Below are 14,095 nucleotides of genomic sequence, written 5' to 3'. Positions count from 1 at the left end.
AGGAGTGCAAAGAAAGGAACAGCCAGGTGTGCGAGAAAGGATGAGGACGGCACAGTTTAGGCATTGAATCAATACCTGTGTCGGTACTTGTCCACCTATTTCGGTTACACCTGGTTGTTTCTCTCCTTGCTGATCAGTCCCTCCTGGATTCCGCGGTTGCAGAAAAAATCGCGGAATCTACCTTTCCATGCAGAAAAAAACGTCTGGCCCGAGGAAAACGCATATTGTGCAGAATTTACCACTTTTCTGCCGCGGAATTTGCTTATTTTAAAAACTGAGTGAAAACTGACTGACAACCGAAACAAAAAATAGAGTTAGTGTCAGAAGTAGGATGGGATACTCATAAAACGATCTGACATATTATTGTGACAGCATTTTCAAAATAATTACGATTAAAGATACTTTATTAATAAAGCAAGTTTTAGGCATGTTTAAAAAAATAGGCGAATTTGACACTGCGGTTACTTTCTCAAAATCGATCGTTTTGAAAATAGAAATTATTTCAGATTTCGTTTAAATATGTAATTGTTATTTGCCTGAAACCGGAAGTTGTTCGTCTGCATCAAAGTTACGAATGAGAGGAGAGAAATAACTTTCAGCGAGTGTTTAATTCTCAAACACAGAAAATGGTGTCGGTGCTTTGTCATCAAACTTACTCAAGATGTGATGTGTACTGTTGACTTATCTTTTTATCTGTGTTTGAGAATTAAACTATGAATGTCTGTATAATGTTTTGTTGTTTTTTCTAAATATTTTAACCGCAGAATGTTTTGCAGAAAATTGAAAAAAGGGGTGCAGAATTTGCTTAAATTTGCCGCGGAATTCTTGAAAATTTGCCGCGGAATCCAGGAGGGACTGGCTGATGTCGATAACCTTAAAGAGCGCCGGGTGTCAATTACGCTATCCCCTCCCTCCCCAAAGTCGGGGACCGGCAAGGTGTATTGGTCATGGGTTGAAAGGTAAGCGGTGTGTGTATCACCATAATTGGGAGATCACATAGTTACCTATTTCAAGGTGGACGGTCGTGTTTAACATATATGTATAATTTGGTACAAATTCGACTACCATGCTACCCTTCGTGATGTTGATATTGATTTATCAAATATAGATAGCAGCTAATTGTTATCGACGTTTGATATGCTAATTTGTTGATGTGGATACGAATGCACGATTGGTTCAATGTTTTTGGAAGGTGATGGTGGTGAACAGAATAAATGTTAAAATTATTTTTTTTCTGTAGTTTTGACCAACCCAATTTGAAATAAGAAAAAAATAACGACGTCTTCCTGATGTTTTAAGAAGTGACATAAAAACGGTTTTATTTTTTTCCGGATCTATTGGGTGAGTAAGTATAGTTTTATGCCGCCTTCAGCACTATTCCAGCAATGTCGTTGCTTCACACATTGTACCTATGTGGTCCTTCGAAGTGACGAGAGAATGCTTTAACTACTGGGCTAACATGTCGGATCAATGGAAAGTATTTTATGAAATAGTCTTCATCAGGTGCAAACAACAATATTTTCACCCTATCAGGTACCCATTTTTGCAACTAGTTGAACAAATACATTTTGCTATTCATTGGGTTACAAGATTAAATACATATGTTGTATTATAAACTTTCAGGAAATAGGTTTCCGAACTCCGACGTTCTCTATGCAGTAAGGTAGTGTTACGAGTATAGCGAACCGACGTTCCTTATACGGTGAAGTACGGTCAAAGCGAACGGACGTTCTCTATGCAGTACAGTACGCTGTCTGCACTCATTGACATCGATCAGGGGTACAACAGTGAAGTGTCATCAGCTGGCCATTTCAGCTGATTTCCATCTGTAACTGCTCATTTGTGACGTCATTCCATCATAATATGATTTGAATGACGTCACCACTGCTGGCGACGTAATAATACGCAGTGAAGAGCAATTTCCGTGAATAGAATACCATTCAATTCTTGTTTTTCAAACAATCAGGTTGAAGAACATGGTGTCTTTTGGTTAACAATTACAATTATTGTTAAAACAATGATTAGGCATGCAGCTGACAGTTGGACCTCGAGCTCGTCAACATAGCGAATCCCTCATGCAATGTGTACTGTTGCTCACACATGTTCAGTAAATGTGACACCATAAACACAAACAAATTTGTTTTTGGCTTATAGGGGGACATAAATTTAAATTGAGACGTTATACAAGACAATACTACTTCCAATACGTCTCACATGAATGTATTTTAAGCCATCAAAACAACGATGCAACAAATATTGAGTCATACACGAAATGTACCTTTACTAACCTTGAGTGCACTTAGTACGCAATACAGCTCCACATGGACATGCAGAACCGTAGATTATTTCTGTTATATACCGAGAATAAAAAGTTAAGCACCAGCCTATTTCAAAATTAATATGTGAAGCTGTGGATATTGTTAGGCTGAACTAATTGGGAAGACCAATCCATATTTAGAGAAGGTTCATCTGGGAACTGTTTTAGGGATGTCATGATCATTTGTATTTACAATTAAAGGAAATAATGTTACAGATATGATGACACTGCTTTTCAAATCAAAATAACTATCCCTGCTGTGCTTAGACAACACTATTAAATTTAGGTTTCACCTGTTAAAAGTGACAATCTTGTGACCATATAAAAGTCATTTCTGATTTTCACTTTTCAAAAGAAGGTAACTTTTCTAAGGAAAACAAAATGCATATTTTCCAAGAGCGCATGCATCCTGTTGAAAGTAAAAGATAATTCCCATTATGGCTTTGTTTTAAACTAAAAGTACCAAACCAAATATTTCTGAAAGATTTCCTATGTGCCAACCTATCTTTTTGCAAAATATACCGGGGTGCGCTTAACAGTTAATTTACGGTATATGATGTCATGCTTTAAAACACTTTTGTCGATCATGGTAATACTCGTCTGTCTATGTTTGAGCTTGAAAAGAGCAAATATAAACTGCTGTGCAATGTAATAAAAAGTGTTTGCAAATTCCAGTGTACACATGTTGCACGAACGTGGAACAAAATACAGTGCAGTGCTTTGATACGCCATCGAGAAGAAATTGAAGAAATTGCACGTCATAAATCCTAGCTCGCCGTGGACTCACAATATTCTTGCTTGAGCCAAAACATATTGGCAGAAGTGATGGATGTTCCACCCAGAATATCGGCAGTTTTCCCTCTTGCAACTTCATCACCTGCAAACAATAGGAAGTCATAACGTGGATGTGGTGATGGAGCTGAAGTAGTCTAGTGGTTAAAGCGATCGCGGCGGTTTGATTCCCAACATAGGTACAATGTACGAAGCCAATTCATGGTGTCCCCCACTGTGGTGTTGCTGGAATATCACTGTCACTGTCACTCACAAGTCACTGACTGATTGGTCTAAAGCTGTTTGTCACACATCGTTGTGTTGAACTTGCGGTTGTATCTATGTATAATATAGACCGCCAAAGCAATAACTTGTAACAAGCTAGGATGGGTGAGTGAGTATGGTTTTACGTCGCTTGCAACAATGTTTGAGCAATATCATGGCGAGGACGCCAAATTTGGGCTCCACACATTGTACCCATGTGAGTAATCGAACCCGGGTCTCCGACGCGACGAGGGAACGCTTTAATCACAAGGCTTCCACACCGCCCCAATAAGCCATAAGCCAAGGTGTCCTTTCTCAAAGCACTAAGGTGATCGTAAGTCACAAAGGTAACAGTGCAGTGTTAAAGAATGGGAGTTCAGGTTAGCCTTAGAACAGGTTGCTTCGTGAAAGGAGCCTGTGATCCCAAAGAATTCCTGGATATCTAATTATTCATCAGGGAGTGAGTGAGTATATTTTGACGCCGCACTCAGAATATTTCAGCTTTATGGCGTTTTGGATAAGTATATACATGTTCCCTTTAACATTACAATGTTTGAGTGCCTTTGTGATAAACTTATCTGATTAATGTTCATGATTTTCATTTATTGAATTGTATTCTGAATACAATTTCTCGCGTACTTTGGAACTGTGGCGGCGACTGATTAGGCGTTGACAAGGCGGTACATTTTAGGTTCGTGTCGAATGTGTGAAGAAAAACCAACCTTATTAAAGGCAAACCTATCTAAATGATATTCTTTATTCTCATTTAGCGAATTCTTATCATACTTGTGGACTTGTGGCAGCGACTTATTAAGGGATAAACATGTTATACGACACGAGGCGGTACGTTTTCGGTTCGTGTCGATGGTGTGAAAGAAAACCCTTACTTAACAAAATTATCCAAATAATATTGCTGATTCTCGTTTATTATACAAATTCTCGCTTTCTTTGGACTTTTGGCAGCGACTGATTAAACGCTAAACATTTTATATGACCAAGCGGTACGTTTTAGGTTCGTGTCGGTAGTGTTTGGGTTAAAACAGATAGACGGGCGATGAGAAACACAGATAATGAGCAAAGTGAGAAGGGTCTTTTTAAACGCATACTTCCAGTTTGGTGTAACCTTACCATCGTCGTTGTGACAGTCTTTATCCGACAGGTCACTGAGCGAGTCTGATCTGCGGCTGATTGGCTGGATGTCTTCATGGCCCGTCAGCCAGTACGTCTTGATACGCCCACCGAACGCTGTCTTCAGCTGCCAGTCATCCTGTGCAAGATTACCATGGTTAAACTGTTTCCTTCGCATTTCCTGTCACTGGTCATTAAGGGTGCACCATTTTACCTGGCAGACTCTTATTATAGGTAAAAAACAGTGCAAAGTTTATCGCCTGGGATCCGGCGTGTTTGAGTCCTAGTAATGAAAAAACGGTGAATCGTCGACGTTGCTTTGGTTCAACGTCTTGATTCCTCGTGTTGGTAAGAAACGGTGGAACGTTATATCGGTTGTGTCGACGTTTGGGATTCTTAGTACTTGTAAGAAAATGTGCAACGTTATATCGCTGGGTGTCGGCGTTTGGGATTCCTAGCAGAGGCAAGAAACGGTGGAACGCCATATGGCCTGTGGTCCACGTTTGGGATTCGTAGTACTGACCAGAAACGGTGCAATGTTATATATATCGCTATGCATCGATGTTTGGGATTCCTTGTACTTATCAGAAACTGTGCATTGTTATATCGTTTGGGACCGACGTTTGGGGGTAGTTCATATGCCTCTAAAACACATTTTGTTAGTTGTTGGGTTTAGTTAATCTGTATCATAATTATACATAAACCTGATTCCACTAAGAAAAAAACCCAAATGTAGACGCTCCCTGGGGCTCAGCGCCGCTGACGTAACAGTATTAAACCAAAGGAAGTATTAAGTCAGAGGATATGACAAACAATGAATTAGGTTTGAACAAGCCACGTCAATCTAGGCCTACCTTAGCCACGCGGTCCTCTCTTTCAACAGTCACGAATCCCCCTGTGAGGTGCAGCGCGTCGTGTGTGGTCGGGCTGATGTGAATCATTGACCCTGTAAGTAGGGTCAGGGATTTTTTAGCCATTGTTCTTCAAACCTCCATTGTCCGCCCAAACCAAAGAAGATATTGATAATTACATACACATACATGGAAAGACAACACCTCAGGGTAAAAGACCACCCAGTCTTTAACATTCTAAGAAACAAGAGAAAAATAGAAAGAGAAAAATAGCTGCGGACGTTTTAATAGATTACTGAACACCAGGTGTTTCGAAGAGAATACTGCTGTCCTACCGGTACAACTCTCCATTCACACAATGTATTCGTGAACCAGCAACAGCGTGAAGCAAATCAGACATTTCACTGAATGGAAAATTCAGCTTAATCACTTTGTATTTTGAACAGGACCCCTCGTGTGTGTGCGTGTTCGTGTTCGTGTGCGTATGCGTGTGCGTGTGCGTGTGCGTGTGCGTGTGCGTGTTCGTTTGAGAATGCGTGTGTGTGTAATACTATTGTCGTTACCCCAAAATATTTTTGCTAAATGACTCTGTATAGATTCACTGTCATGAAAAAATGATGGTTCTCGTGGACTTGTGAGGACGAGGGCGGTGGACTAACCTGCTGGTTAAAGCGTTCCCTCGTCGCGCTTTAAACACGGGTTCCCCACATTGATACAATGTGTTAAGCCCATATCCGCCGTGATATTTCTGGGATAGTGCGTCGTGAAATTAAACTCACTCATTCATTCAGAAGACGAGCATATATATGGACCTAGTTCAAACAAATATGAAACGTCAGCGTTTGTGGAAACTTATCTTTGTATAATGTTGAATTAAAAAAGATCTACCTGTAAGTGAATTCTGACATTTGCTGTACAAACAAAGCAACGCAACCTTCGAAAAAATGAAATCTCATACAAATAAGTGTTCATATTTATGTATTCTATTTAAAAGCCAGGGTAGCATTTCTTCTGCTGTTCAGTATATCTAAGTACGCTAACGACTTATACCAAAGGATATGAGTTGTCACTGAATTATCCCAAGCCTTTTACAATGTGTTGCAAAGGGAATTTGTAAACTGTGGCCACGACATTTAAACGCCAGGAACGATGATATGCTGTTGTTATCGACCACTCGATCGATGACGTATACATGCTACATACACAGAATCCGTCCGGCTCGTAAACATGTATGGCTTGCGCAGTGCAATGCCGATTAATCTCCAAGCTTTCTGGAAGCATAACTTTATTTCCCAGATAATGTCAAATACTCCTATACAGATCAACTCACGTTTCCCGAGAGACTCCATCTTGGCTCCGATGCTGATAGTGTTGCCGAAGAGACAGTACCTCGGCATGGTCGGCCCCACCACTGCCGCTAGACACGGACCTGTAGTATGGAGTGAGTGGGTGAATGAGTGAGTGTTGGATGACTAAGTAAGTAATATTGCTCTTACACCACAGCTGCCTGTGAATGCCATTCCAACGATTGAGATCGTGAAAACTGATGGGTGTCAATGGGTAACTATGGCAGAGAGTCAACCATCAGTAGTGGTAGAAGCAGAGTGAGTGAGTTTAGTTTTACGCGCACCCAGCAATTTTCCAGCTACATGGCAGCGGTTTGTAAATAATCAAGACTGGACCAGACAATCCAGTGATCAACTACATGAACATCCATCTGCACAATTGGGAACCGATTACATGTATCAACCAAGTCAGGGACTCCCGTTAGTCGCCTCTTACGACAGGCATAGTCGCCTTTTATGGCAACCATGGGTTGCTGGACACCTATTCTACCCCGGATGTTCTCGGGTCGGTAGAAGACGAAATTATTTGTGATTAACCATCCAACTCAATTATAGTAAAACGTACTTAAAAGACAGAGAGAGGATCAAAAGCGCGCGAGTGTTTTGCAACACGCATAAATTCCACCCACCATTGTTGTTGTTCCAGGGTCTGGATATAAGTGGCCATGAAGTCACTTACATATTCGCGCTAAGCGTGGCCTTCATATACCGGCCTGCTCAAAACTATATTAAACTGATTTGGTGTTAACAGTTTGATTGCCGCATTCGCCATTTTTTTCGTTCTGAAAGGATTCATTAAAACTGAATTACGTGTGAGCTTACCAGTATGACACCCGACTCTCAGTTTAAACTTTGTGCCCGGTAAGTGAGGTATTTCGAGTTGACTAACATTCCCCATTATGTCCAGCGCCATCTTGCCAATCTCAGCTGCATGACTGTGATCGTTCCGGTTCGGTATCCCTGACGACCAAGAATGGTGTGCAGTCATTCATCAAAACACATTACTTGTGAAAAATCCATAAGAAATGGCAATTTTAATCCCTGAAAACAGATTCTGTCAGCCGCAAAAATGACATTAAACTTGTAAGTTTTGTACACAATATGAATGTCAGGTGTTTATGGATGATCCTCTTTGTAAAATAGCGACTTTTCTGAATACATGTACAGTGGAAACTGTTTAATCCGGCACTCAGTGGGACTGAAAACATTATCTGTTTTAGACAATGTACCAGATTGCAGAGCTGATGATAAATGTAAAAGCCACGAAAGGGACAGATTTTATGCCAGTGATGACAACCTGCTGGATTAGACACATGACGGTTTTAACAGCTTCCATTGTATTTTCAAAAATAGGAACTGAACATACCCGAGACAATCATGTATGCATCTCCAATAGTTTCCACGGTGTAGACATCATATTTGTCTATACGCTCATTGAAGCACAGATACAGACTGTTGAGCATGTTGACAACCTGTAGTGGTGAACTTCTCGCTGTGATAAGCGTGAATCCCTGGATGTCGGAAAAAAGGATGGTGGCCTCGCTGTAATGTTCTGCACCCACGATTTCATTTTGTTTCATTTTCTCTGCCACTGATTTTGGGATCATTTGATAAAAGAGCATTTCGGTTCGCTTCTGTTCTTTATCCAGGGCCCTTGCTCTGAAGAGAAATGTTAGTGGATGAATTGAACAGCCTTTCAGTTGTTTTGCACCACATGAGCTCTTTTTTCTTAATGATGGTGATCGTAGATGTTACTAACACAGTGGAACCTACAAACACGACCTTTACGACCTGAGTACGTGTTATCCAGAGTAACAGTGTGTCCTTCATATTTAGAAACTATCTCTGTAAACAAATACTTGTCTATAGGGGATGGATCAATCTGATATGTTTGCTTATGTTCAGTTCATATTTGTTTCTGTTCAGTTCTGTATTTGCTTCCTTGTATTTGGTGTTATAGCCTTTGGTGTTGTTTGTTCTTTGTTGGATTTAGCCCAGTGGTCAAAGCCTGGTTCAAATCCCTGTAGTGTGTGAAGTCCAATTCTTGTGACCCGTACCATGATATTGCTGGAATGTTGCTAAAGTGACACGAAACGGCACTGACTGACTGACTGTCACACTCACTCACTCGTTGGATTATTGGTAATTTGTTACATTATTTTTAAAGCAAAAATCTTAAACGAGACAGAATCATGTAAGACCATAAGAAGAGTCTAGGAGTACACCATGATCATCTTAACAAATCTGCGTTGAAACTGATATAAATTACTCTTCCAACCCTGGGACACGTTCCCAGTAGAAGCGCTATGGTGACTGCGAATCCCACCCTTTCCTAGCGCTACAACAGCTTTTTAGAACATGTCATTCGACCCCACCTCTGAGTAAGGGTTGTGGAGTACTGCTGTAACTCGTTCGTCAAGGAATACATGGTGTATATGATGACTGGGCAGAGGATGAAGACGCAGGCCAGGACGAAGGATATGCCCATGACTCTGTTGAATGTGTAGATTTGTCCTTCGTCCATGATCTGTGTGATCTCCTCTGACAAGTCCGTCTGGGTGGTCAGTAAGAGATCCATGTACATGGTCATGTTGTTGAACCACCATTGCGCCATCTTCACCGACCCCTTGCCCTTCAGATCGTTACGGCGAATCTCTGCCCTCATCCTTCCCAGGACGTCCAGGAGCATCTCATTACCCTGTGGAGCAGAATATCCCGGGACTGAATCTTCAGGGGCTGAACATTTTACATTACGGGTGAAAGATGGGATTCACTTTTAAAGATATACAGAACTGACAGAAAATGTACTTGGACATGCTGGATGAAAATGTGCCCGTTGTGCAATACAATTCTACACTGTGCTCTCGGGCTTCCTGCAGTAAAAAAATATAATTAGATTTGTGTAAACTGGAACTACAATGCCAGAGGCCATATCTTGATGTATCAAAATAACGCTTTGTTCAGCTGCTGATCTTTGCAGGCATGCTTCATGTTTGTATCTACCAGCAGCTTATATGGCAGCAGAACTCTATATTCCTTGCTATATTTCCCAGAAGCCATGGCGACTTTGTCACCTGCATTAGATACAAATTCATCGGTTAATAGCTTCTTCGCAGGACTTGGTCCGATTTCGGGTAAAATCATATATACGGCAAAATGGACAAAAGTCGTTGTGAATTGGTGACGTTTGAATGTTTCCATAAGACGTATTTATGTTATTTGAACATAGACAATCGTTTGGCCTCATAGCTCATTTTTGTTATATAGGCCAGGGTTGTTTCCACAAACATAAGAATTGCAATACTTTAAAGAGGTTAAATAATAATTAATCTCAGTCATCTCAAAGAACGAATGAATTGTTCTTTCAGCTGTCCACAAAGTAGCTTGGCCATAAATTGTAGGGTGAGTGAGAAAAAAAATACCTCACATCGGCAATATTTCAGCCATATATATCGTAACGACCTTACCTTGAAGAAATGCCATGACTTTATGTTGAATCTTACTTACATGGATGTTCTTTTCGTACAAAGCATGGACTAATCCTGAGTATCGCCTAGCCGACAGAAAAGTAGCATTTGTCACATCCTGGCTCTCCGAAAACCACAGGTGCGCTTCTCTGGACGGGAACCTCCCTGTTGCGTAGAAGACGGTGCCAAGCGCTCGTTCCAGTCCCATGTACTCTTTCGCAACTATGACTTCTTGATAGGCCACCAAGCTTCTCCAGATAGCCCCAGAGTGGTCTTCGGTGACGGCATCGTACAACCACGAGATGAACACACTGATCAAGGACGTGTACATCTCCAGTTCCATCGTCACTGACTGATTGAGTGTATCTAACTCGTACCTTTAGTAATCGAAACAAAAGATTCAGCTGATTGCCTCATGAGTTGTGGTCCAGGTGAGAGAGAGAGAGAGAGAGAGAGAGAGAGAGAGAGAGAGAGAGACAGAGAGACAGAGAGACAGAGAGAGAGATATTAAACATTATACTGACATACGGACTCAAACAGCCGTTAAATGTCTCTTTTTTTTCCCTCACCCTTTCAGCTCGACGGAGGTAGTCTAGTGACTAAAGCGTTCGTTCGTCACACCGACGACCCGTTCGATTTTCCCCCATGTGTGAAGTCAATTTCCAGTGTCTCCAATATTTCGAAAAGCCCACAGACTATCAGTTACGCATGCGCTATCCACTTGATATGATCACATCTTTACATGGGTACAATGTAGGAAGCTCATTTCTGGTGTTCCGTCTCGGGGTATTGCTTGAATATTTCTAAAACAGGTGTAAAACTAAACTGACTCACTCTCACACTTTCTCCCTCTCCAATCATCTTTTTTTACCTCTTTATGTCTCGCTCTGCTCACCTGTGCCTGTTGAGGTAGGACAAAAACTTGTCCTTGGACTGGAACTCCGGAAGGACGAGGGTTGGTCCAGTTGTCCAGAAGGTCAGCTTCTCGAGGGACTTATCAGTCTCTGGATACCGACGAAGAAGCAGACTCTTTGTCTTCTCCTCGATGGAACTGAGATAGAGGGCGCTAATGTCCCGCTCTTCCTGAAGCGAATGGATCACCGTGCCCAGTTCGACACTGTACAGCAAAGTGGCGCGAATACCGAACGACTGAACGTACCTTGTGAACGTGTGGAAGAACGTGTTTCCGATGAGGGCCGTCAACACAGCCACTGGGATTATGACTATAGAAATTGTCTTTAGCAGTTGACGTGGCTTGCCTGCAATTCGGGCTTGGCTGTCTGTTGATAGTATATTTTTATAATCATTATCATCATTCGTTTTGTTATTGAGAAAAAAATTGGGTATTTGTCAGTTATTTGTTATTTGTTAAAACAAAACTCATTCAACCCCGGTTTGGAAATGACTTTGGCTAACCCTCAACAACAAACGCAAGCATGATTTGCAATTATGGCGACAAAGAAAGACAACTCTTCTTTTCTAATCCAGAAACCCTCAATACATCAAAACATGTGTCTGGTACATATGATACAAATATGAATTGGTATGAAACGAAAATGTTTCTTTATCCTACACCTGTTTTTGACTCACCGCGACAAAACTGCTCGCACTGGTTTCGCGCCTGGTTCATCTGCAGCATGTCTCGTATTGCCAGATTGAGCTGGGAAGAGTTCAAGGAGCCTGTGTCTCCCTCTGTGTTGTCCGTCGTGCCTACTCTGGCCCCCCTTTTGGCCGTCCATGGCATCCTCTGAATAGCTTTAAAGTAATTCACACAACGTAAATAATTTCTTTAAGTGGCATTTTAAAAGTTGGTATGATGAGGATGAAGACTTTTATGGATAGACAACTTCTTTCTTGCAGTGGATGAGACGTTTCGAAGTAGATGCTAACGCTGCTATCAAGCAAGAGGATAAGAGTGTTGATTCAACAGTTCCCAAAGAAACCTCAACAACGTAAATAATCTTTTGGACAAAACCTTGGGCGTGGGGTCACTTAATGGTTAATGGGTCATGTTGCAAGCTTGGGTTCGATTCCTCACTTGGATACAATGCGTGAAGCCCAGTTCTGGGATCCTCGACAGTGATATTACTGGAACATTGCTAAAAGCGACGTAAAGTCATACTGATTCACTCACTGGCCAAAGGCCATGCACAATTTTGATGTTTCTCATCTCCGAACAAACAAGAAATAAACAAAGAAGAAAAAACCCCAAACAACAACAACAACAACAAAAAAAAACCAAAAAAGAAAAAAGAAAAAAAACACACACCAAAACCAAACAAAACCAAAACAAAACCTCAAACGAATAAACAACGTTTTTGACACTACTGACAGACCATATAAAGAGGCTTCCGTTATTGCAAGAATCTTTTTGTCTCAATTTTAGAGACAGCTCATAATGTATCATTAAATACAAGGAAACAGTATGAAATTCCGAGAGAATGCAAATTATGTTTCATACTTTTAATAAAGCTTCCTTAAATGTGACACTGTCCTTTTGTTTATTTTTGGAGATCTTTTTGAAGGTTTTTTTTTGCCACGAGTCAAAGGCTGTCGTCCTCCGGTAGCACAGTCGTTGTAGGTCAACAGTTTGTCTTAACTGCAATACAACTTGTCATGATGGGTGAGTGAGTTGAGTTTTACGCCGCATTCACCAATATTCCAGCTATATAGCGGTGGTCTGTAATTAATTGTGTATCTTATTGTTTAGGTAAGATTTTACTGATAAAATATTTCATATGTCAGAATATATACTTTCTAATTAAATTCTGATTTTGATTCAATAGTTCCCAAAGAAAACTTTAGCGTAATGTCTGTTAGGAACTAATGTAGAAACTGTTTATAATCGAATATGTTTTTGATAACATAATTTTGAATTTAAAAAGAATCACTTCATGTAGATAGGTGTGTACATGTATTTATATTTTTACAAATTGAGCAGATAGTACTTATGTACAGTGACTGAATAAAATTATACATGTGTAATGTGATTGTACATACATACAAAACTATTCGATAAATTCAAGACGAAATACATGCGGTGCATAACAATACTTTCACATTTCTCTCACCGTGTCAGCTCCCGGCCATACTGAATTTCATGAGTGCAGCCTAATTGGCGTAATACGATATAGGTTTCAGTAAATAGGGTACTGAAAATACACTTCAGTCTTAAAAGTATGATATTCAGTTATCTAGTGCCAGATTTAAATTAAATTTAAATTACAACAACAAACGACAAAAGATGACCCGAAAACGATCAGCTGATTCCACCACCTTGTTTCGAATGAGAGACTTTCCAAAATGAAATACAGTTTCTTAAGTTGAGTTTTAAGACAATGTTTTCGTTTGATCGGTTTGAAATCATTGCTGTCGGCGACATTTTGTGAAATGAAAAAAAACCCAATTCTTCCGTCGAAAGGGTGGGTCGCGAGATGAGAAACACAGAAATATATAAGGACGGCCTAATAGCTTTATATCCATCATTGGGTCAAATTGTATCAGTACATTGTCTTATCTAATGTTAATAGCTCTTAAAGTTTGAACAGTAGTATGCCTTTGAGGAAACCTGACACACTCATATTTCCGCGGACTTTGAATAATTTATCCAACCGACCCCTTGGAAATCGTTGATATATGGAAGTCGTTGTTCTCTTGACTCGTTGTTCTACGTGAACTGAATAAAACAAGATTTGTTCTGTCGAAGTCAGTACAATGTGTATGGCAGCCATGTTAAACTGTGGCGTTCAGTCTCTGTACGTTTACACGGTGGAACCAGTTTATACCAGGACCAGTGCCCAGTCACTCACTCGTTCATGAATGTTGCCATATAAGAGCAATTATCTGTATGCAACGTTCAAAACCCCGACCCAAACCTTTCTCATATTGACAGAATATTGTACAACCGGGACCACATAAGACCTTTAATTTGACTACATCTTCTCAAAATAC

The 14,095-nt window shown here is 40.5% G+C and overlaps 1 protein-coding gene across 1 annotated transcript; it reads right to left on the bottom strand.

The window, feature by feature from the left end:
- Positions 1 to 3,084: 3,084 nt before the first annotated feature.
- Positions 3,085 to 11,888, bottom strand: LOC137267743 (uncharacterized). The gene is made up of 10 exons (XM_067802192.1): positions 11,731 to 11,888; positions 11,040 to 11,420; positions 10,185 to 10,521; positions 9,053 to 9,375; positions 8,044 to 8,336; positions 7,500 to 7,637; positions 6,662 to 6,760; positions 5,335 to 5,426; positions 4,481 to 4,619; positions 3,085 to 3,194 (listed from the first exon to the last, which is right to left on the bottom strand). Exons 1-10 carry the CDS (start codon positions 11,886 to 11,888, stop codon positions 3,085 to 3,087), a joined length of 2,070 nt encoding a protein of 689 aa, XP_067658293.1.
- Positions 11,889 to 14,095: the final 2,207 nt, after the last annotated feature.

Source organism: Haliotis asinina, chromosome 16, assembly GCF_037392515.1.
Source record: "Haliotis asinina isolate JCU_RB_2024 chromosome 16, JCU_Hal_asi_v2, whole genome shotgun sequence".
In the NCBI taxonomy this organism is placed as follows: Eukaryota; Metazoa; Mollusca; class Gastropoda; order Lepetellida; family Haliotidae; genus Haliotis; species Haliotis asinina.
The sequence above is the reverse complement of the archived record's forward strand: the minus strand, read 5'-3'. Positions and strand labels throughout refer to the sequence as shown.

Excerpts from the sequence above, each read along its gene's own strand:
- LOC137267743 (XM_067802192.1), bottom strand. The coding sequence starts at position 11,888 with ATGCCATGGACGGCCAAAAGGGGGGCCAGAGTAGGCACGACGGACAAC. Across the intron at positions 10,522-11,039 it reads TCCTACCTCAACAGGCACAG|GTACGAGTTAGATACACTCA; the intron begins GTGAGCAGAGCG and ends CGATTACTAAAG. Across the intron at positions 7,638-8,043 it reads TGCATACATGATTGTCTCGG|GGATACCGAACCGGAACGAT; the intron begins GTATGTTCAGTT and ends CTTGGTCGTCAG.